This window comes from Ostrea edulis, chromosome 10 (genome assembly GCF_947568905.1).
Source record: "Ostrea edulis chromosome 10, xbOstEdul1.1, whole genome shotgun sequence".
NCBI lineage: Eukaryota > Metazoa > Mollusca > Bivalvia > Ostreida > Ostreidae > Ostrea > Ostrea edulis.
In genome coordinates, this window is record NC_079173.1 from 42,291,450 (window position 1) to 42,316,041 (window position 24,592).

Below are 24,592 nucleotides of genomic sequence, written 5' to 3' on the forward strand. Positions count from 1 at the left end.
TTTCTACAACATAGGCTAGGTCGTGTTTTCTATTCATTTTCTACAACATAGGCTAGGTCGTGTTTTCTATTCATTTTCTACAACATAGGCTAGGTCGTGCTTTCTATTCATTTTCTACAACATAGGCTAGGTCGTGTTGCTAGTCTAGGTCGTGTTGCTAGTCTAGGTCGTGTTGCTAGTCTAGGTCGTGTTGGGAGTCGATCACGTGTGATAATTATCTGGTTTAGAATTTGATTAAATGATGAATTAATCTGCGTTTTCTTTCCCATTGCCTTTAGGTAATGAAAATTGTATCTTAATCTACAAGACGGTTATTAAAACAAGTCTGTATATGTTAATGCTTTGTATAATTTTAAAAGTCGTATTTCCTCTGAGTGTGCCCAAACAGCACAATCACATTTATTGGATGAAAACCAATTTCCATCTTACAACAATGCCCGTGTACAGGTCTCGGTGGTATGACTTAAAAGACTGCTACAAACTACAGGGAAATCAAATTCAAAAGTTATAAAATGAATTTTGATTGAAGTTTTGTAGTTTGCACGCCTGCAAATGACGCAAGAAATCTCTGTATAATTTCTTCGTGTTCATCAGATGAGACGGACCCATTGCCAGTTGTAGTCAGCATCAACTATAGCCAACAGCAGAAAATATTCCTAGGAAGTTCTTGACTAAAAAGAGGTTAAAGCATGGTGGTGATCAAAATGATTCTGCTTGTTGATATCCTCCTCCTAAATCTCCCAGTTCACACCTGTAACGGTGACCTCTTTGTGACGTCAGACTTTACTCGTCAGCCTCGTTTAGATGATGTATATTTGCCCACAATCCACTTGCGAAGTGCATATAAAACGGCTAGTTTACTTATATGCATTATAGACTGTAAAAGCTACCCTGGATGTCTGTCAGTACGTTATCACGTGGTCAGAGAGGAGTGTCATTTGCTTGATGCTTGTCTGATGTGCAATATCGGGGAGATGGATATAGGATGGAGGCATTTCTGTAAAGATCCAGCACCTGTCATCATACCAGATACAGGTAAGTGTAAATATCAAGCGCCTACCGTCATATCAGGTAAGTAGTGTAAATATCAAGCGCCTACCGTCACATCAGGTAAGTGCAAATATCTAGCACTTGTCGTTACACCTGGTAAAACGAGAGAAATTTAATTTTCCGTTTTACGGATCCGCCGACTCAATTTTTCCGATTTTTTATAAAAAAAAAAAAAAAGTCAGAAAAATCCGGAATTTTTTATATCCACTCATGCTTGGTTTTAAAATTATCTTTATCATTAAAATCAGCAGAACGTTTAATACTGCTAAGCCTTCTCATGGAATTATAAGCGTCTATTTCACAAGGAATATAAACCAAAATGGAGACGCAAGTCATGCTTGGTTTGGTTGTCAAGATTATTCTGAAGATATATGTAAATCAACAGCATCCTAGCACTCAGAAATATTCTAATATAGTTGAGCCCTATACTTTTGATAAAGCATTTGGTCAGTTACTTGCATTGCATTTCAACTAGGCCTCATTAAAGAAAATTTTATTAAGGTATGTAGCCAGCTTCTCTGACAAGGAGTCCATCTTATGCGCAAATCAAGTAATCTCTTTGCATTTAATTTTATGTATATTTCTATGTTAAGATCAGATTATCTAAGTTTTTATGTTAGCTGCATATGCAACATAGTGAATTCAAGTCTTTACATGATTCACCCTGCTGTGTTTAGTTAAAGTGATACAAATTGTTTATTCTACTCCTTATACATGAATAAAATTTTGTGATCAGAAGATGGGTACTGTTGTTCTTTGAAAAAAACCATTTTTAGATGATTCTTCCTGCTTGCAAAAATAGCTAGTTTCCAGCGTACACAGGTTCAATTTCTGATTTATTTCTGTTCAAATCCTATTTTTCTGTGATCTTTATAATAATACTGGGGTAATTTGTGGTACAGCTTGATAGATAGCATTGCTTAGATGATGGTAAGGCCCTTACAACTAATGGGCTATCAAGAATAGACCCGTGCAGGTCGATGGAAAGTGTTACATTTAGTAAAGGTTTTATTATGTGATCAGTAATGTTTGAGTATCTAAAAACCTTATCCGTTTGTTAATTGACATGTCCAAGAAATTGACACTGGTATGTGATAGTTCGTGAGTCAATTGCAAATGTATGTGACGAGTTTTCTGTGTCAACCAGCAACAAAGAGCCAGACATAAACGTGTGATCAAATAGTAACCGAATAATGAAAATGATATGTCTCTTCTTCTTCTTTTTCCTTCTCATACCCACAAGTTTTGAAAAAAAAAATCCATAAAACTAAAAATTAAATTTCTCTCGCCTAATCGTAATTATCAAGCACCTGTCGTTATAAAGATTGTTAAAACCATCCACATGCCCCATAAAAGGAAATATTGCTGCACGTTTGCAGAAATTATATTACAAGCCTGTTAAAAATCTTAGGTGTATGGTATAATATAAGTCTAAAGCAATGAATATATTCCTGTAATCTTGCTGTCAATTAGCAGGTGCACCATATACTTACAATTGTATATGCAATCAACATTAATTAATTCAGATATTTCAAACAACAGGTACATGCGTGTGTCTCACACAGTATAAAGGAATCATGGTATCTTAGTTGTATTTTGCTCGATTGATTTTTTTTATTTATTAAAGAAATTGAAATGTTAGTTTGTCACGACTTAATGCTACTGAAAACTGTGTATGCTCAGGAGACATGCTGACAGCGGAACGTTGTGTATCTATGCATGTAATGCGTCACGTTGTAGGAGTAAGATATGCAGATAACTCCCAATAAATAATGTCAGCAGAGGGTGTCCAGTAATCTAAAACCGCTACAATGCATACATAAATAACACTACCGTATGAAATCTCCAATCATTCGTTTTGAAGAGTAAAATCTTTATCTCAATGTCCAGAAGGTTTTTTCTTGCAATACAACCACTTTTGGACATTTCACTCCAGGCATTATTGCTTGAATGGTCATTGGAGATCTGTATCGCCTCTTTTCGGTCGTCATTTTAGATTACAGATTAAAACTTAAACATTTGATTGAATATCTTCTTTGTCTTTCTTCTTTTCGATGTGCTTTAGAATAACGTTAAACCATCGAGTACAGAATACCTTGCATATTTCAGATCGGGTTTGTTATTCATATATGTTTTGCACCTGAGCAGAGTTATCATTCGTTCAATTGTATAAGGTATCACACCAGTAATTGTCCAATCAAAATGAACTTAGTCAATTGTAGTTCCATTTATTTAAAGAAATATTTTTTTTTCCTTGCGCGATTTTTCTCATTTTCTCTTCTTCTTTTCTCTTAATTTTTGTACCCCTGATTAGGAAATTTTGTGTAATTTGTAGAAATAATCAAGTGTATACAAAGGAACTATTTGCTGTTGGTAGCTGAGGCTACTTCCTGAGGTGCACTCCGGCTGTTTACACACATGTGAAAAACACGTGGATTTGAGGGTAGTCTTGTTTGCGGGTAATTTTTTTTCGAAAATGCCGCGTAGGGTATTGTTTTTCTGGTGTCGGCAGACGAGATAGGTAACATAGAACGTGTCTGACTGCGTTATTCGGCATCAATTTTGTAAACTGATTTTTAATGATTTTTTCCCCTCTATAGTAATATATAGTGAAAATAATTACCGGTGTGATACCATAAGGCATAATGTCTTTTAAAATAATAACATTTCAGCGTATTTCGTTTTATTGATTATAAGAAAACAAAAACATATGTGTTTTCTCTTTTAAAATTTTGCAAAAGTTGAAAATTCGACTGACAACACTGAACCGACTTTTTGTTCTTATTCAACCGACTTTTTGTTCTTATTCATTACACTCAAACGAGCATAAATAATCTATAAAATAAACACAAACATTTAAATGAGGATATGAACCGCACTGAAAGTGCAGTTTACTTATTTCAAGAATACTGATATACATAAACAATTCTTTACACAGTCTTCTCTTCCTTTCTACAAAATAAAACAATTTTTAATGATAAATCAAAGTACTCGAGTTAGGCAAGGGCGGGTGGGTGGGACATAAGTTATCTGCACTAAAAAGAGCCTTCGAATGGTTTCAACATTCTATGTGATTAAATTAAATTCAGACATCAAATTATATTGCTTAGTCTTCATGAGATTGTATTTACGATAAAAAAAAAGTTTAATGGAACAAAGTTTGTTGAAAAATTGAAGTTGACGGGCAATGTGACTGAGAGTTAAAGACGAGTCAATACCAATTCATTTTCTCTCTGAAAGCAGTTTCTGATTTATCGTTGAATAAATACCCACGGTAATTAATGTAGACCTAAGTTGATATTAAAAACATAATGGAGTTCCTCATTGACAATATGGTGATTGGGTGTTCCAACAGTCTCATGGAATTCCCATGGACACAAACTGCACTTAATCATTAGCTGACATGTTTTTGTATGTTTTGAAAAGAAGACATCACACAGTCGTCCACATCTACTTCATACTTAGGTATTTTATTGAACTTAGATGTTAACGGCAAACTAATAACTCATTTTATGACAAACAGAATGATTTCAGCCTCTCTAGCATCAATTTCCCATAGCTATGTGAAAATATTCTACTATCAGCAGCAGACGGTGTTTATGTCTCTCAACTGATTCGATATGCAAGAGCTTGTTCTGCGTATGACTAAATTTTAGATCGATGCATACTACTGGCAAATCAGTTGATGTTACAGGGGTTTTAAAAGTCCCGTTCAAATTCAACATTTCACAAATTTTATGGGCGTTATAACCATCTATCTTACCAATACAACCTTTTATTGGGTGAAATGCTGTCTGGCTTTTCATATCAATGGGGGTGTTCTTTACATACAGAATTTGACTAGGGATTGTTCCGTTTACCCGATCAAAATATAGGGCCCATGACCAGTGTGAGCGGTCGACAGGGTATTCTTACTCCTGCTAGACACCTGATCCCACCTCTCATATGCCAAGGGGTCCGTGTCTGCCCTACTCTTCTTTATAGGAATTATGATATTGATCACTGTTCGTTTTCATCACCTGTTCATCAACAACATCAAAATGTATGACTTTGCAAACCTTTACACGATAATTCCTCATGAAAGATTAAAGACTGGGCTTTTTGACATAGGTAGATTCGTCGTCAATAAAAATGGAAATCTCTATACCTCGCGATCAGTTACATGTATCCAAAACATTCTTATCTTAAACGCCACTCTGACTCTACGTACGATTGCGAGGCAGAATTTATTCAAACTTTTCTACATGAGAAGAAAAATATTTTCCTATGGCCTTATATTCGACATTTAAATTTAGATTGACCAACGACGTATAAAGAATACTAATTTTCTTTCAATGTCAATTTGATAGCGAACACGAGAGAAAAGATGTCACAGTGTTGTCCGCATCTGCTTCATACTTGGATATTTCATTGAACATAGATGTTAAAAGTAAACGAACAGCTCAACTTTAAGACCAACGGAATCACTTCAGCTTTTCTATCATCATTATTCTATATCCATGTAGCATTATTCCATTATCACCTGCATGCGATGGTTGTGCCTCTCAACTGATTTGATAAGCAAGAGCATGTTCTGGCAAATAAGTTGATATTGCAGGGGTTTAAATAGTTTTGTTTAAAGTAAGCATTTCGTAAATTCTCTGGTCGTTACAACGGTCTAATTTACCAGTAAAACTGTTATTGGGTCACGTGCTATCTGATGCGTCTCATACCAATTGTTAGGCCATTCTTCACACATTGATTTTAACTACATGTACGGATTCCTCCGTTTACATTATCAAGATATAGGACTAACGATGGGTGTGACCGGTCGACAGAGAATGCTTACTCCTCTTAGGCACCTGGCGCCAACTGTCGTATGTTCAGGGATCCGTATTTGTCCTAATCTTAAATTTATGTTCTAATTGGAATTTTGAGATTCGTTCATCTTGTCATAGTGGAATGATATATTGGGAAAAAGACTTTGTAAATATGTTTTCCAATAGATATTATGAATCATACTAATATGCAAGCAGGTGGGGCCACAAAATGGTTATATTGAACGTTTTACGGCAAACTAACAACTCAACTTTATGATAAACGGTATGATTTCAGATTTCCATTGTGAATTTTCCATATCTATGTAACAATATTCCATTATAGACTGCATATGGTGATTATATGTCTCAACTGATTGGATACGTAAGTGCTTTTTCTGCGTATGATCAGTTTTTAAATCAGTCTACTGACAAACAAGTTGATGGTGCAGGGGTTTCAATAGTCTCGTTTAAAGTCAGCATTTCGCAAATTCTATGGTCGTTATAACAATCTAGTTTGCCAATGCAACCTATCGTTTGTCAAATGCTGTCTGATTTGTTTCATATCGATTGACAGGCCGTTCTTGACACACTGATGTTGACTTCGGATAATTTCGTTTGCCTGATCAAGATATACGGCTCAATGTGAGTGTGATCGGTCGACAAAGGGTGTTTACTCCTCCTAGACACCTGCTCCCACCTCTGGTATATCAAAAGGTCCGTGTTTGCCCGAATGTCTATTTTGTATTGCTTATACGAGTTATGAGATTGCTCACTGTTCGCTCCCTTCACCTTTTACATGTATAGGGAAAACTTTAAATTCTAGAGTAACTAGGCCATGTACTGTTTGTTATAAAAGTTTCAGCAGATACAGATGAACAAGGTTTGCCAGTTTGAGAACTGGGGAGGTGTGTGCCTATATCTGAAGCAACATATACTAAAATTTCTCCAATTATGGTTAGAAGTGAAGAACGTCAGAGTTTTCATTGATTATATTGCCGTCCTTAATGATCTACGAATAGTGTTTCTCTATTTCTTTAAGATACCAATTGTGACCTTTTTCCTGTCATAACAAAGGAAACTAGGAATAGAAATGCAGTTGTTTCCCATATTATTAGAAATAGTCACTACATATAATGGTGCATGTTGTGACCTGTTGTTTAACTGGCTCACCTTAACCACCTCTGCTATCACTACAGACAATGATACATGTTGTAACTTGGTGTTTAACTGGCTCACCTTAATCACCTCTGCTATCACTACAGACAATGATACATGTTGTAACTTGTTGTTTAACTCGCTCACCTTAATCACCTCTGCTATCACTACAGATAATGATACATGTTGTAACTTGGTGTTTAACTGGCTCACCTTAATCACCTCTGCTATCACTACAGACAATGATACATGTTGTAACTTGGTGTTTAACTGGCTCACCTTAATCACCTCTGCTATCACTACAGACAATGATACATGTTGTAACTTGGTGTTTAACTGGTTCACCTTAACCACCTCTGCTATCACTACAGACAATGATACATGTTGTAACTTGTTGTTTAACTCGCTCACCTTAATCACCTCTGCTATCACTACAGACAATGATACATGTTGTAACTTGTTGTTTAACTGGCTCACCTTAACCACCTCTGCTATCACTACAGATAATGATACATGTTGTAACTTGGTGTTTAACTGGTTCACTTTAATCACCTCTGATATCACGTGTTAAACACTTTCTTCTTTTGTTTCCACTTTTAAGATTTCTATAGCGGACACATTGCTTTCCAAGCTTCGTCTGATGACAGGATTCCAGCACGCGGAGAAGTCCTCATTTTTGACAAAATCCTAGCCAACCTCGGTCATGGTTACAACTCTACCTCTGGGATCTTCAGCGCTCCCAGGGAGGGTTTCTTCATATTTTCCTGGAGTCAGCAAAGCAGGAGAATCAACACATACACAAAAGCTTGGCTTTTCGTTGAGGGTCAACAAAAGGGCAAATTGCATGACAAAGGTGGAAATGTGGTGACCAATTTTGCCATGGTTCATCTTAAGATGCGAGATCAGGTGTATGTTTGTAGCTATTACAAGAATAGTTATGTCGACACTCTGTCCCAGTTTTCTGGATGGATATACGAAAAACCGACAGGTCAGTAAATTCAAAGGGTTTATCACAGGACTTCAAGGTTTATCACATATTGGAATTGTAGTTACTCAAAAAATCAACTGAAAAACGTAGGTTGATCGTCCTGACTATTTCGTCGCTGTTAAGGAACAAGTTTTGTCAGAGATATGCTATTCAAAGTTCACTCAAATAAATACGGGGGGGGGGGGTTACTTCAAAGTTAAAGAACAGAGTATTATCAAGTAAAACAGGGTATCAGGAAAGTAAAACAAATAAAAGTCTCATCAGGCAAACAAAAGTAGATATCATAGGTAAAACAAAAGTAGGCATCATAGGTAAAACAAAAGTAGAAATCATAGGTAAAACAAAAGTAGTTATCATAGGTAAAACAAAAGTAGTTATCATAGGTAAAACAAAAGTAGGAAACATAGGTAAAATAAAAAATAGTTATTATAGGTAAAACAAAAGTAGAAATCATAGGTAAAACAAAAGTAGTTATCATAGGTAAAACAAAAGTAGGCATCATAGGTAAAACAAAAGTAAGTAACATAGGTAAAACAAAAGTAAGTAACATAGGTAAAACAAAAGTAAGTAACATAGGTAAAACAAAAGTAGGAATAATTGGTAACATCATCATCAAGTAGAAATTATTTTGAAATCTTTTAAACACTTTTATTACCCAATACTAATTTAATACATTGTAACAATCTAATTTCATATTGATAAATCCCAAGCCACTGTATCAAAGCTTTCTCAACATCTAAGTGAATAATTCTATCCATAGGATTTCCAATTATGAACATAATCAATAGATGTTTACCAATTCTATAATCAACAAAGTTTGTCCCGATAAAAATATAATCCGACCTCAATGCTCTTGTAGAAGAGCACATCACACATACATACACATTTTGTGTTTTTTCTTTGGAACCTTGAAGAATTTTGTTTTCATTAGATTGGATGATCATGATCCGGTATTTTAAACTTCCTTTGATTAAACGGATAGAATTTATCAATTTTCTTCATGACAAAAAAGGCAAAAATTGTTCCTTGTCTTTCCTAGACATTTAAAATCTCATTTAAAACCATCATTTCTGGGACTAATTGTGTTATTCATTTTCTAAAATACATTTTATTTTGTTTAAGGTCAGTGTAGATTTAAGATTGTGCACGTGCCATTTTGTTCTTACCTTTAAACACTTCATCCTTTTATCTCCGTTTGATTGTTGCATTTTTCTGATCTATATTTTTATAATGATATTAATGATATCTTTCCACAATCTCATCTTGTTTTGAAATTGACATTACCTTCCTCCTTGTTCTATCTGTTAATCAAAAATGATGATCGTTTGCGTTTTACTTCCTCATTTATTTGCTGAATGCTTTGCTTTGTTTCAGACTCTTGTGACATTAACTTCCATGGTACTGCAGTGAATAGAAATAATGAAACCATTGTCTACAAATCACACACGCCACCTGATGAAATACATTCTAGGCTGACTTCCGGTTCTAACGGCACAGTTGTGATAATGTCACTCACTACCGTCAACAGGGGACTTTTTTCTAATTTGCGGTACGTCATAGATGGTGTTGACGTCATGACAAGTGTAATTGACGGCTGGAGATCACGTGACGTCGCTGTTACTTTGATTGCAGTTCAACACATCTATGGGAACTCCAGTATTGAGGTCAGGAATGAGAAAACGCACATCAACAGTGCTGGGAATACTTTAACGGCAGTTTGCATTTCCAAAGGTCTGTACAGGTCATTGATTAAAGAGACACTACAGCTAATTTTACGCAAAAATCATGAAATGACAATTTTCCTAGCGCTTTCTCAATTTTTGTTGCATTGTTGAAAGTATGAACTTTGCGAAAATAACACTTATCTAAAGTTAAAAATTATCGTTTTAACGTAAAAATTAATACTTTTTGATGGCCTATACAAAAAATATCGAGTCTCCTCCTTTCAGTCTTCAGACGCATGTGCATAGACAGTAAACAGTGCAGCATGTCGTCCAGTGAGAGAAAGTGTAGTTGATAGATCTAGAATTTTGACAGATTCTGTGAGAAAAGAGGTAAAAATAGAATGAGATAAAACTCATACGTGAAATAAAATTTACCATGGTATCAGTTTGACCGTTGGAAAACAAAGAGTTCGGAGAAACCCATGTAACTCAGTGGCGGATCTAGGATTTCCGAAGGGGGTGTGAAAGTCAAAGATTAGCCACAGTAATCGGCCATTCTGGTGCAAAATTTGGATTTTCATTCAAAATCTGTGGCGTAAAAAGGGAGGGGGGATCCCGCCTCGCCTCTCCCCCCCCCTAAATCTACCATTGAGATTAGCTGCGAAGACACTACTTTTAAAAGTAAGTGCTATTTTTATCTGAACACAACACGTGTTAGTTGTAAAAACATCGGTCAATAGGAACATGGAAGGGTTTCTGTTGAAATAATGATTGATATAATTACTTATTTTAAGGAGCAGGGAATACTCTTATACTTGAAAGGTGAGTGTGGACCTCCTTGACGGGGAATTTAAATAATTTCCTACACAACACCTTTGCTGTCATTCAAAACCACGTGATGTAAATAAGCATTCAAAAGTCCGAGTCAGAATGAAGAAACCTTTGAATTCCGAACGATCTTCAAAGCGCAGTTGAGAGTAAATTGATGCATCCCAATTGTTCAAAATTGTCAGTATCGATATGAATTTTATCATTTTATCAATACATGTTTTAAAAAACACTTTATTAAAATGTGGAAAATGAGCTGTAGTGTCTCTTTAAGTAAGAGACACTTTACATTTACGTGATCGCCATTTTCATCCACACTTAAAGCGACAAGATTTGCATCATTAGTTTAAATACCACCTGCACCACATAGTCTAATTGTGACGTTATGCAAATCATTGCATCAGAAATATAACGTGTCAGGTTTTTTTCCTGTTTTTTCCAGTCTTTTTTTTTTTTTAACGTTGACGTATTTTGTTTTCATTCCATCAGTTGATTATGAATTTTAATCACTTGAGGATTGGACACACATCTATCGGACACTGTATGCAAATTAGATCTACTTAACGGGATATTTTGTCTAATGAGCTAAAAATGTTTATAATCTAAATATTCGTTAATTCAGTTTCGTACTGGAATAAAAAAGAAAATCCAGGACGCGACATACCTAAGTCGTTAAATCAGGTAGTGACAGTTCTATCGTAAAAACGCTCGGCATTAGGTGCGAATGTCACGGGTCTTCGGAGATGACCTTAAACGCGGATGTCCAATGTCACAGTAGGTGTGGCACGCTAAAGAACCATCACTGCTCAATGGTCGTAAGCTCAGAGCATATACTTACATTTGAAGCCTTTCGACGGTATTGGTGACGTTTCCATATAAGTTATAAATTCTCGAGAGGGACATTAAAACCAAGATGAAATCACAATCGTCCTCAGACGCCTCTTTTACTTTATGCAGAAACAATGCAATTAATCTTTTGAAATATGATAGGAGATGTCCTGTAGATGTGGAATAAGGTTTCGAAATTTTCAATTTAATCGGGGGGGGGGGGGTCAAAAATAATGTTTTCTCTAAAAGAAATCTGGTTCCCATACTCCACATACATTTTACGCAATAGCCGAATAATCTTTTGAAATATGATTTGTTGTGTCTTCTAGATGTGCAATAGAGGTTTCAGACTTTTCATTTTCACCCTGGGGGTCAAATGGTGGTCGAAAAACGACGTTTTTTTACACACACACAAAAAAACTGGTTGCCAGAATTCATCTTGAATTTTACACAGTAAACAAACGATCTTTTAGAAGATGATTGGTTTTGTCCTGTAAATGTACAATAAGTTTTCAGAATTTTCATTTTCAGCTTTGGGGCGAAATAGGAATCGAATAACAACTACTTTTTCTTAAAAATACTTTGTCCTATAACTCCTTTTACAAATCATGCAGTAGCCAAATCATCTTTTGGAAGACAATGGATGGTGTCCTGTAGATGTGCAATAACTTTTCAGAATTTTCATTTTCATCCTGGGGTCAAATGGGGTCTAGACGACGTTTTCTCGACAAAAATCTGGTTTCCAAAACTCCTCTTACATCTTATGCAGTAGCCAAATGATCTTTTGGAAGGTAATTGGTGGTCTTCTATAGATATGCATAAGGTTTCAGAATTTTCATTTTCACATCCTGGGTGTCAGTCATGTGTTGAGGAACAACGTTTCTCTTTAAAAAAAAAAAAAAACAAACTTGGTTCCCAGAGCTCCCCTTACATTTCATGAAGTAGCCAAATTAAATTTGGAGAGATAATTGGTGGTGTCCTGAAACTGTACAATAAGTTTTCGGAATTTTCTTTTCTAACCTTGAGGGGCGAATGGGGTGGTGAAACGATGAACAAAAATCTGGCGCTCAGTGCATTTGTGTCCTTTGAAACAAGAATATATTTGTTTTCAAGTGTTGGAATCTCAACCATTAAAATTGTTTGAACAGTAAAAATGATTGGGGTTGGGATGACCCCGGGGCACCTGCCCATCAGAATACTCAGTGCATCTCGATGTGTGCAGTATGAAATATATAGTTTATATTTCAACAATTATGAAATAGGGTTTAGGATAAACTCAGGTTACTTGCGAAAGAGAATAAACAATGCATCTTGACCTATGCAGTAAGACTATATATGGTATAGGATATGTTATATGAGAACTATTGTGGCTTCTTTGATAATTACACAAGTACGACTGTACTTGCAGATATTACTGTCTCATGTCAACATCTTTGCATTGTTTTGTTCACATATCGTTTTTATTCAACATCTTTGCATTGTTTTGTTCACATATCGTTTTTATTTTGTAAGGGAACAACCTGTTTGCTATACATGACCTGAATTCCCCCCCTCATGGAAATGTGTCTCGGATGGTGTCCAGCTTCAACAGATTTCTCAGCCTAGAGCTGATTAAAGATTTTAATATGACTCTTTATAGTTCCAGCATTCAATGTTTGGGCTTCTGATCCTGAGCAAGCAACAGATAGAACAGTGGTCTTCACCAAAGTGCTAATGAATGAAGGAGACATGTTTAACGCATCCGATGGAACGATTCACTCCCAGCGGAAGGGACTATATTTTATGACCTGGACAGTTCACTCATTCAACAATACAACCATTCTCTCATCACTGGTTGTAAATGGTACACCCATCCGTCATCTAAAGATGACGTCACTTCCTGACCATCACACTGTGTCGACGTCTGTTGCTGTCCATCAGTTAGAAGAGAAAGACAAAGTGGAAATAAGAATTGTAGAAGGTGAAACCGGAGATCTAGGAGTATACTTTTCCGGCATTCTGATTGCTGCTTTAGATTAAAAGTAAATCTAGCTAATCTACTGGCATCTAACTTCTAACCATGAAATATTTGTGTGTGTGTGGTTTATACTGTTTCTTGTATCTATTGTTCGATGAATGGATGAAACACATGTGTAAAGTATGCATATCAATAAATCGGTTGCTGGTATGTGTTGTAATTTTGGATGTTGGAATAAATTTTCCAAAACCAAATAAAATCCTCATGATTAAATATTGTAGAGAAAAGAAAGATAGAAAAAAGAAAGTAACAAACAGTGATCAATCTGATATAGAGCAAAATTAACACAAGCATTGAGAGTAGTACAAACGCGACACCTGGAAACACTAGAAAAGGAGTCAGGTGCCTAGGAGGAGTAAGTATTCTTTGTTGACTGGTCACATCCGCCGTGAGCCTTACATGCTATCCATATAAACGACATAATCTGTAGTCAAAATCAGCATGTAAAAAACAACCTAACAACTGGTATTGCACATTTAATAGATAACGATGTACTACGGCATAGAAGCCTTAGATGTTTCAGTTCTATATCAAAGGATGAACAATTGTTCACGGCTCGTTTGTCTCCAGGGGTTTGTACTCGTGATTCTGTGTTTTCCCTCGACGTTTAACAAATATGACGATGAAAACCACGAGACCAATCATCATAATGAAAGCACCTGTTCCAATCCCCACTATAGCCACTGGGTTCGATTGTATGTCAACAAATCCACTCTGTAAAAACATTATAAAATTATATGTACCGTATGAGAAAATACACAATTGGAAATTATGAGCAGTCAGAAATGTAAAGTTAAAATTATTTCGAGATTAATGACTATCTAGAATTCTTAAGACAAACATTTAGTTTAGAAATGGTTTGGTCGTTCTGAGTTTTATGAATATGACACTGTTCCTTAATTGTTTTCGAAATGTTCGGTGTAAACAGCTTTACCCTATATACGTGGGGTGTGGAGCCGATCATTGGGTTGTACATGTAGGTTCACTCGAGTAGACGGGCGGTATGTACACGTACACATTGCAGGCGATTATTTGTAAGTTCATTTTATTGGCGTGGAATATGCAGGCGATTATTTGTAAGTTCATTTTATTGGCGTGGAGTAGATATTTGATTATTTGGATCTATATTTTGTCTACAGTCGTGGAGATTTATAGGTGACCATTTGGTTGGATGTTCTTTCTATAGACTGGGGAATATGCTCACTTTATAAGTGTGGAATAAAAAGCTAATCTTGTAGTAAGGAGCTAATTCACATGGTGTAACACTTGGGGCCTAGTTTTTCGTTGCAGGTTCATTTTCACGATGGTTATGCTATAAGAATCGGCATCATACAAATAAATTATCGTAATCGCTACATCAAGTCATTGCACCATTGTATCACAATAGCTATCGTTCATTGCTCAGAGTGACACCTGTAAAGCCCTTTTTTCATCTTTGATCGGAAATGTGATACAGAATTAAGACGTTCAAAGATGTGTATCAGAGGTCCGACTGGGAACTTTGGGTAGAGACTGCCTTGTACGTGTATCTCTCCATGAGATCACGGCATCCTACTAATCGTTAATGCGCTCACACGATATCACTACGTTTACCTGCTAATCAATAGTGCGATAACACGATAGAATGACGTTTACTTGCTAATCAACAGTGCGATAACACGATATCATAACGTCTATCTGCTAATCGTTAGTGCGATTAAACGATAAAACGACGTCTATTTACTAATCAATAGTTCGATAACACGATATCATAACGTCTATCTGCTAATTGTTAGTGTGTTAGCACGATATCATGACGTCTACTTACTGTACTAATTGATAGTGGGATCACACGATATTGCGATTGTTAGTGCGATACCACATATCATGTTTTCCTACTAATTTATAGTGCGATAAAACTATATCACATCTACGTACTAACTGATAGTGTGATAACATGATATCACGTCTACGTACTAACTGATAGTCTGATAACATGATATCACATCTACGTACTAACTGATAGTCTGATTACGTGATATCACATCTACGTACTAACTGATAGTCTGATTATGTGATATCACGTCTACGTACTAACTGATAGTGATAACGCATAGCAAAAACTTAATGGGATAATCTTCAGATACAAAGTACTTAAAGAAGACAACCTTTTACTGTGTATGTACACTCATTAGACCTTCCCCACCTTCAAATACTTGTCTACCGATTGATGGTCTTTTAACCATGTACAGTAAACATCTTAGAAGCAGACGAACATTTTACCTACCGAGGTCTGTCTTGCCAATTTTAACCTTATAACTTGCAAATATCAGATCAGGCGACCATTTTACAGTCCAGTCTTACCATTTTTAAACCTTATACTGTTCACGTACCAGCAGGAAACAAAAGCTTTACCTCCGAAGATCTGTATATCTGTGTGATTGGGGGTGTAGGGATCGGAACTGCACCGTCATCAATCATGAAGACCATATCACGTGATACACATGTATCATTTTCCAGCTGACATTTTGTCTTCAGTGTAACCACATCATGAAGGAACCAGGCCCATGGAGTGAACCTGCAAACAAAGAGAGAAATCAGGCAGTAAATATATACAATTCTTTTGCTTACTATGCGAACGATTCAAATGGCTGCCATTATGGTAATGATAAAACTTCGATAGTCTAGTTCACCAGTTACTTTTTACGGTTGTGTTCCGAGATTAAATCGTCATTCCTGATCCCGCGTTAGTTAGCAGCTTACCTGGCCAATATAGTTATTACGTCATCTGAACATTTGCTGCAGGTACAAAGGTATGTTTTTACCATCTAGAAACAATACAATACGTTATGACAATCAATAGAAAGCGTCATACGAAACATTAGAAAACGTCATGAGAAGCGGTATAAATCGTCATAAGTAACGATATGAGAGTAAGCTACGAAGGAAGAAACATCAAGATAATGATACTGAATTACAAACTGATTGCCCGATATTTCTGCAAAATTGTCTGAATTTCCTTTGGGGACTGACATATAGTTATGTTGAGCTCCATTTAAGACTTGTATGATCGACATATTTGTATGTATAATTTCCATACAGCTGATATTTAAAATTTGTATATTTAATTTCCCATCACAAATGGCATGATCGAATTTTGATTTGAATTCCCTTCAGATTTCGTATGATAGACATATCTCTATGTTGAATTTCGTACAGAGTTCCTTTGTTATATCTGATTGTTGAATTTCCCATCAAAATTATTTTGCCAAATGTCCTTGTAGAATTTCACATTAGAAATAGTTCATCATATTTACTTGTTTAATTGTCCATTAGAATTGTTTTAATATGTTTGCTTGTTGAATATAGTTAAGTTTATTGTCAGACCTTTGGGAATGGAATGGCAAGACAGTTTGGAGGTGGGATAGGGGGATGGGGGTCGATCCATGCTTATTGTAGTACTGCCCTCTAAATAACTACTGAAGCTTAGAATAAATTTTGAAATCTTTTAAGTTCGAACAATATCTCAAGAGGTGAATTTACATGTACATACCAGTAGTTATTGGCCTGTTGAATTATTTATTCTCGTTATTCTTTCCCAAATATCTCTAAATAGCTTGTATTTTCAAAACAAAATAGTGTATTCATGATGTCGTGTCATATGCATTCAGACGTCATTGGAAGCGATATTGATTATGACGTCATAGCTCATGAATAATAATTTCGAACAGATTTCTGGTTACACGGTTGCTATAATATATCCAGGCGTTTTTTTTCCTATGATTTATCCATAAATCTTGAAAATGAATGCCGGTATACTTTTGGACAATTTCACCAAACTGTTGTAGATTCAAGTTTCTGTATCAAAATGCTGTACATGTAAGTGTTATTTTTGTAATGAAGGATTTTGTCAGTTGGATAAACTTGTTAAGTGGTTAAACTTTTAAATACAGCTAACATAAAAAACTTGATGTAATATGTTGAAAATGAAATTAACTTACCAAGGCCTTTGTCGTATGGCATGTGTCGTTTTCAAATAAAACATTCAAATCCTGTAAAAAAAAAAGTACGTTTTCTTCACTTTTCATATAACCTACGATTACATTCATTTACACGTCAATTTCAGAGCAGTTCAATATTGCAGCAATGAAAATGAAGGAAATTGTATAATTAGCAGCATAATTCGTTGAAGATATACAGTAGGGTATCGTAATGAAATTTATTTTCTCTAAATTGTGTATCGTTATAATGATCCTACGCTGTGCTTTGACCCGAAATAGTTTTCAACCCAGAAACCCAAACTTCCACCAGAGTCCGTTTTCTCACGTAGGTGACGTAAGGAGGCCTCGATGGGGAGTTTGCCCAGAAACCCCGATGACGTACCTGCTTTTTGTTTTCCTTCCGTAGAATATCTATCATTGTGACGTGTAGAGCAGTAAGAATCTGTGACGTACACTGCAGACTTAGTGACGTCATTTTTCTGACAGAGCACATCAATCTCACGCACTCCATCGTGAAGTTCAGTCTCTACAATCATGAAATGTGTAAAAGCGAATTAAATATTCAAATTACAAGTCGCGGTGGTTGAGAGTGTGTGACTCGTGACCTGGTTGTTGTGGGTTCCAGTCAAGATCTTTGAGAATCTCGGACTCTCACAAGTTGAGCGTTTGATGAAGGGTAATGTATGTTTTAGGTTTGACACAGCCATGGTACGATCTTGACTGGATCTGAGAGAATTGACGGAAGATTGATGGATCAAGTTAACGTTAAGCTCTTGGACAGGATTTTGCAAGTTTTGGAAGGTAGCAACGGCATACTCATCGTTAGGACTCGTGGTTGTGGCCATGTAGAACAAATTTAGAAAGTGAAGGTAAGTTGCTAATTTTTACCCCCAGGGTGTGTAAGAGAAAATAAATACGAACTGACAGATATATTTTTTTGGTTGAGATATTTCTGTTGCAGGATTTTAGTGAAGACTCGCAGTGGTGCCCTGACATGGACATAATTTTTCGAGCCTCAAAACCAGCCTCGCTCATGTCGAGTCATGGCCGTGATGGCTGTTGTCTGGACACAACAGATTAACATCAGCATACAGTCCTATAAATCTAACCCTGTCTTCCAATACCAAAGTCATCGTATGAATTCGCCATGTTACAGAAGTTGCAGTATTAGGCATAGTTCTAGTATATGCATGCACACAGTATTTAAAACGGTTTGTTTAGTGTCTCTGTTCTATTCTAATGATGAATTTCTTGTTTGTTTACAAAATAAACTCTGTATAAATATTCTGATGCGGTTTTTTAAAAAAATTGGTTTTGTTATTAGGTCATTGCAGTGGCGAACCTAGGATTTCCGGATAGTAGAGTAGCCAAATACTCAGCCATTTTGGATTCTAATCTGGAATTTTACTCGCATTAGGCTATTTGTATTTTTTTTTAAAATTTAATGCGAAAATGGAAGAGGGTCTCTAAATTCCCCTCTGCATTGCATAAGCAAGAAGCCAGGTGAGAATACCTGACGTTTGAAGTGGTGATTATATTCATACGCAAGAAAAGACTGATCACGTGACCAACTTCATGTTATACGAAATTGAACGTCAATTTCATTAGTATTGTTATATAAGGAAATGCATTCGCAAATGTAATTATGCGCACATGAATGAACGATATCTTTAATTCAAATGAATTTAAGAACAATTATTGAATAATTGCGTGCATTAGTTATGTTCCATTTAATTGATATCAGTAAATAAAACTCGATTACTAGGAGGTCACTTGAATCTCCAAATTAAATGTTCCTTACGTACATGTAGCATAAATGATATCTGTCCATATTGAAAATTACATAATGATTTTAGCCCCATGGGGATCTGGGTTAGAATAGGTCCTCAGTACCCCTTGCTTGTCGTAAAAGGCAATTAAATGGGGCGGTCCTGCGGATGAGACCGCAAAATCCGAGGTCCCGTGTCACAGCAGGTGTGGCACGATAAAGATCCCTCCCTGCTCAAAGGCCGTAAGCGGGGAGCATAGGCCTAAATTTTGCAGCCCTTCACTGGCAATGGTGACATCTCCATATGAGTGAAATATTCTCGAGCGGGACGTTAAACAATATTCAATCAATCAATCATAATGATTTTACGAATGCAATCGTAATCCGCCAAGACAAATAGTTGACCAAAAACAAATGGACAGTCGTTCTTAATTTCAAAATTGCGTATTGCGAATGTGTTTCTAATGGTTGTTTTTGTCCAGTGAGACAATTTAAGGGCAAAATCATGAATACACAAACGCAATAATCGAAAACATAATGCACTATAATATGAATTAATGACAAAAAGAAGAACTGCAACATGTATATTGTAAACAGTGGCTTGATTTCCTGGACATTGTCAGGCAGTGTACAACTTAATTTCGGTAAAATGTTAACTTTAAGTCATAAGGCACAAACTTCCCAGAACAGCCCCGGATCATTCGAAATCTGACATATTGGACAGTTTTTGACTTATTACTTACTTTCAAAATCTGTGTCATCACAAAACAAGTTCAACCAAAATAGAAAACTTTTTTGTGTTTATCCATGTCTTTGTACATATTAGTAACTGTTATAATGAATTATTACAAAATTATTACAAAAAGTCGTCATAGTGACTTCTAAAATCACAGAAAAAATTAAAAACATAGAAAATATTAGATTTAAAAATTTATTGATGTGTCAAATCGTTGGTCTCGGGAGGGAGGGCGGCCCTTCCATGAAGTAATATAATTATAAATCTGCATAAAATGATAAATATGGGCCTAATCAAAACAATTTAAATATATTTAACACTAATCACAAACACAAGGTTATGCTGATCCTGCTGTAAACCAATCGCAACTTCTCGGCTTGCCGGGAAGACCCTAGATTGTGCGATTTGTTGTAGACCTAAACGTCTATAGTGATATGATGCCTCGTCCTTGGCGCTTTATTCTGGATATTTCCATGAGGCTTATCACGGATTGAAGAAACGAACAGGCATATTCTATTTATTTAACAATTATCGAAACTTCTTTCTTTTGTAATATAGAAATCAAGCATCAATGAACAACAAATTTACTTCATATTGTATCATCTTAAGTTGTCATCGAAAATAAAAGATAAAACTGGCTTAAATCCGCCAAAGCGTGTCCACCACTGTAGTCTCATGTTTGCTAAATCAGGGTAGTTTATCGAAAACGAAAGTAGGTTTTTGGTTAATTTTACGACATTTACTATATATATAAAATTTACGACATTTACTATATGTATAAAATCAAGTACGATTCTATTATAGTTTACGGACTTCACATCACATATGGAACAATATCAAAGGTGCATGCAAGCAATGACTTTGGAGCAAGCGTGTCGAAGTTTGATGGCAAAGTTTGTTAATATATAAGTATAGATGTGTAGGATACAGGCATTTTTCATTGCTAATCAGCTGATTAAGTGGGATGTTGCGACGAAATTATCATGTATAGAACTTGTCACAAAGAAATACTTTATCGAATATAAAAAAATTAATTTCTGATTTAAAAGCAAGAAATTACCGAATGCATTATACTAAATATAATTCAACGCCGTACAAAATATATTTTTATATTTTCGATACGATACATAGAACCTTAGAAAAATTATATCCCAAATGATTAGCGTAACGTTTAAAAAAGAATCTATTTATGGTGGGTAACAAACAATCCTGTTCAGCTTTGACAATTCGATGTCCACCAATCACGCACCTTGTCAATGTTGATAGCACTGACGATACAAACCTTAAAATAGTAACAACATACACCCGATAACTTGTCACATTTTATGAATACTTCTTCTTGAAATATTAACTAAAGATTGAAGCATCCAAGCTTATTTATAAACCACTTTATACAGAGTTAGAAAGTGACGTATACTTATAAACCGCTTTCTACAGAGCTAAAAGGTGACACATACTTATAAACCGCTTTCTACAGAGCTAAAAAGTGATACATACTTATAAACCGCTTTATACAGAGTTAGAAAGTGACGCATACTTATAAACCGCTTTATACAGAGTTAGAAAGTGACGCATACTTACTCTTGCAAAGGAACATGATTGGAAGTTCTGAACTACACTTTCAAGACAATCTAGCGAGACTTCGTCGCACGTCTCGGAAAACATGGCGGAATTGAGGACCATGTCGGCTTGTTCAGCCATTTTGGCGCGAAAAATATCAAATTCATCGCGGATACACCACTCTCCGCTTGCGCAGTTGAGCAATAATTCGTTGATGACGTCATTAGAAAACAGCACATAGTACACGTCCCATATGTTGGCAATTTTCACTAAACTTGGTAGGTCCGCGGTACAGAGGGACTGAAAGATGTCTTTGGTTGCGCAGTCTTGTCCTGTATCCGGCGTGGAAGACCATGTCGAGGATTTCAATGTCGTAGTCCTGGAAATAAGGGTAGTAGTCGTGCGGCTCTCAGGCATCGTGGTGCTAGAAAAAGGATCTAGCGTTCTGCTAAATGTTGAAGGACTGGAGCCGGGAAATAAACTCGCCCTTGTGGAGGAAGGAAACCGGGTAGTGTTGTTTTCTAAGTTAGTTCCTGTTGCGTTGTCTGGTCCTCCCATGCTGTTCAACATTCGAGAAGGAAAACCTCCGGAGTCCGAACTGCTCCGTGACGTCATGTCAGCTGTCGATGTATTTGGTAGATACGCGGTGGTGGGGGTACTTTTGTACTCCGATGTCTGCTCCTTCTGTAGGCTGTCCAGAATCGCCTGAAGTAAATTCTCACCATCTGTCTCTTCGTCTCCACTACAGACATTGGCTAACAGAAATATACCTGTTAAGGAAATAAGCCACATCCTTATAAACTTGGAATGAATTATAAATTAATCATAAAATCGCATCACAGTTGCCCTCCTGTTGTAGTAGTCTTTGCACTGCATGCTTTCGTAAGAAATCACATCTTGCTTGTTTTTTTTTCCTGATGTGTATGAATAGGTGTATAGATAATCTAGGACATCACAACAGATTTTGGAGTCCTTTCGGAAATCAATGTAGATAAAGAAATCCTCATTTGATGGGCTCTTCTCATCATTGTATTGTGTTGATAATCAATGTCACCACGGACATTTATAGGAGATCTGTGTTATACAAAGAGAATTATGACAGGGGCGGGAGAACATATGGACCATATACAGAAGTTTGTGTTATGTCATTGAAGAAAAAATAATCTCAGCTTTTCAATAATAATGATGATGATAATAATAAACACGATTCATTAATATATAATTCTAAACTGGTGGTCCACACTTTAATTTCTTATAAATCTGAAGGTATCGATTTGATTGCCTCTGTGCTCGTTACAATAAAGGGTATTCATATTGAAAACATGTCGCCGGGATCAATACTCACGGCTCATGGATTTTGTGTCTTCCTTGTACTGCTTTGGAACAGCCAGTAACATATGGTTCTAATTACTATAACAACACATTCATGAAGATTCTATGCTATATAAATTTGTGTTCACAATCTACGCTGAAAACTTTGAAATGCATATTGTAAATAGAATATGCTTCCCTTAAGACTTTACCGATGGTCAATAACATTTAGGATTTTTCGTAAAAAGTCGACTAAAAGATATACAATTAAAATATCTGAAAAGTAGAATAGATGAACTGTACAAATAAAAGTAATTTTTTTCCCGTTTATTTAGATTCAAAATTTTAAATTTAAAAGACATTAACTTAAATTTTTCCCAACTTCACTATAATGAATTTTGATATACCAATACACGATTTGGATAATTTCCTTTTTAAAAAAAATCATGCATAAGATGATGATTGTTCACCTGCTCAAAATAAAAAAAGATATTAAGAATTCCTGGGTCTAGATAAGCTAGAGAATTCTAGGAATAGAACTGGAAACGGATACATAGCTGAAATGTAAGAAGGGGGAAAAGGCGTATTGTCATTTAAAGGGAAATTCTATACTGGGGCGGTTTTTCCTAGGGGTTGGGGGGTGGGCCCGGGTTAATTCTTCCTAGGGGGAAATTATATGCCAGGCTCATCTTTCTGAGGGGAATTTCTATCCCGGGCCCGTTTTTCCGTAGGGAAAGTCTATGTGGTGGGCAATTCTCTGTTACAACACCGGTCCTGATGTATACGGAATCCGGGATTCTGGTGCATGGTTTGGTTCTCATCATTCGCTTTGAATACATTCCATATTTAAAACATGTCCCTTTCTCTATAAATCCCTGTCATGGTTCCCTTCAGTCCTCGAAAATCAAGATTTGAAGAAATATACCGAGTCCGTTACATGAAGCGGAAATCAATTGCCAAACTTAAGAAAATGGAATTGATTAGGCATCATCATACATATAGTTACATAAAAGAATAAGATAAACATGAAATGCAGACAGTATACCTGATGTTATGGAGTGTGTACTTCAAAATGAATATGTTGTGTGAAAATAGCCTAGTAACCTACATGTATTTCTCATATGTATGCAACAGTGAAATACATGTATGTGTGAAGTCAAAATTTCGGAAATACAACAATTATTTTTAAAAAAGTATCATCTTCGATAGTCCACTAAAGAAGCAGGTTTATTTATTCAGAGTATATTCATTGGAAATACACAGTGCAATTAAAATCAATAGCCCTGATAGGGTACATGTAAGATGCGAAACGAAATCTGCCGAAACGAAACGAAATCTGCCGAAACGAAACGAAATCTTCCGAAACGAAACAGATTGTAGAACCGAACTAGATGTAATCATGATAATAAAAAATGGTATTTCAGGTCCCTGTGAAAGTTACCACCTCTTTCGGGTTGACTGGTACATTTTTAAGCGGTCTATCGATTAGCATCAAACATTGTTTGAAGAAGCTGGTGTCTGAGAAAGTTGAAAGCAGGAAGACGTTTAATCTCTTATTTTATCTCTAACTGCTGAGGTGCGAGTACTTTCAATAATGGGGAAAAATGAATAGTATACCGCATTATGTGAATGCAATTCGGTAAGATATATATACATGTATTATTAAAAATTATTATTGATATGTAGTGAATCTAAAGATAACTCTATACATTTAGGGTGTTGCTAAGATGGGCAATTGAAAACGGGACGGAAAACGGATTTTTTATGCAATAATATCAGGAGGTCAGCATTTTGTAAAATCAAAAGGCTTATGAACAAGGGAAGCAGAAATTACAAGGAGAACGGGAGAACATACTCAGGATCCACCGTTTGATATACTACATACAAATACACAATATCCACATGTAT

At 35.9% G+C, this 24,592-nt stretch overlaps 2 protein-coding genes across 2 annotated transcripts; one reads left to right on the forward strand and one right to left on the reverse strand.

The window, feature by feature from the left end:
• The first annotated feature begins 638 nt into the window (after window positions 1-638).
• Window positions 639-13,486, forward strand: LOC125665423 (uncharacterized). The gene is made up of 4 exons (XM_048898063.2): window positions 639-1,039; window positions 7,616-7,992; window positions 9,367-9,723; window positions 12,952-13,486. Exons 1-4 carry the CDS (start codon window positions 690-692, stop codon window positions 13,329-13,331), a joined length of 1,464 nt encoding a protein of 487 aa, XP_048754020.1. The 5' UTR covers window positions 639-689; the 3' UTR covers window positions 13,332-13,486.
• Window positions 13,487-13,789: 303 nt separating this feature from the next.
• Window positions 13,790-22,406, reverse strand: LOC125666126 (uncharacterized). The gene is made up of 6 exons (XM_048899232.2): window positions 21,395-22,406; window positions 17,692-17,835; window positions 17,310-17,360; window positions 16,072-16,136; window positions 15,724-15,886; window positions 13,790-14,043 (listed from the first exon to the last, which is right to left on the reverse strand). The coding sequence occupies exons 1-6, from the start codon at window positions 22,163-22,165 to the stop codon at window positions 13,879-13,881; spliced, it is 1,359 nt and encodes a 452-aa protein (XP_048755189.2). The 5' UTR covers window positions 22,166-22,406; the 3' UTR covers window positions 13,790-13,878.
• Between the last annotated feature and the right edge of the window lie 2,186 nt (window positions 22,407-24,592).

What these genes read in the sequence shown, in the direction of transcription:
- LOC125666126 (XM_048899232.2), bottom strand. Translation starts at nt 22,165, where the DNA reads ATGTGGCTTATTTCCTTAACAGGTATATTTCTGTTAGCCAATGTCTGT. An exon ending in GCCATACGACAAAGGCCTTG is followed by an intron (nt 16,137 to 17,309) that starts GTAAGTTAATTT and finishes TATTGTTTCTAG; the next exon opens with ATGGTAAAAACATACCTTTG. An exon ending in GTAATAACTATATTGGCCAG is followed by an intron (nt 15,887 to 16,071) that starts GTAAGCTGCTAA and finishes CTTTGTTTGCAG; the next exon opens with GTTCACTCCATGGGCCTGGT.
- LOC125665423 (XM_048898063.2), top strand. Translation starts at nt 690, where the DNA reads ATGGTGGTGATCAAAATGATTCTGCTTGTTGATATCCTCCTCCTAAAT. An exon ending in GATATACGAAAAACCGACAG is followed by an intron (nt 7,993 to 9,366) that starts GTCAGTAAATTC and finishes GCTTTGTTTCAG; the next exon opens with ACTCTTGTGACATTAACTTC. An exon ending in GGCAGTTTGCATTTCCAAAG is followed by an intron (nt 9,724 to 12,951) that starts GTCTGTACAGGT and finishes GACTCTTTATAG; the next exon opens with TTCCAGCATTCAATGTTTGG.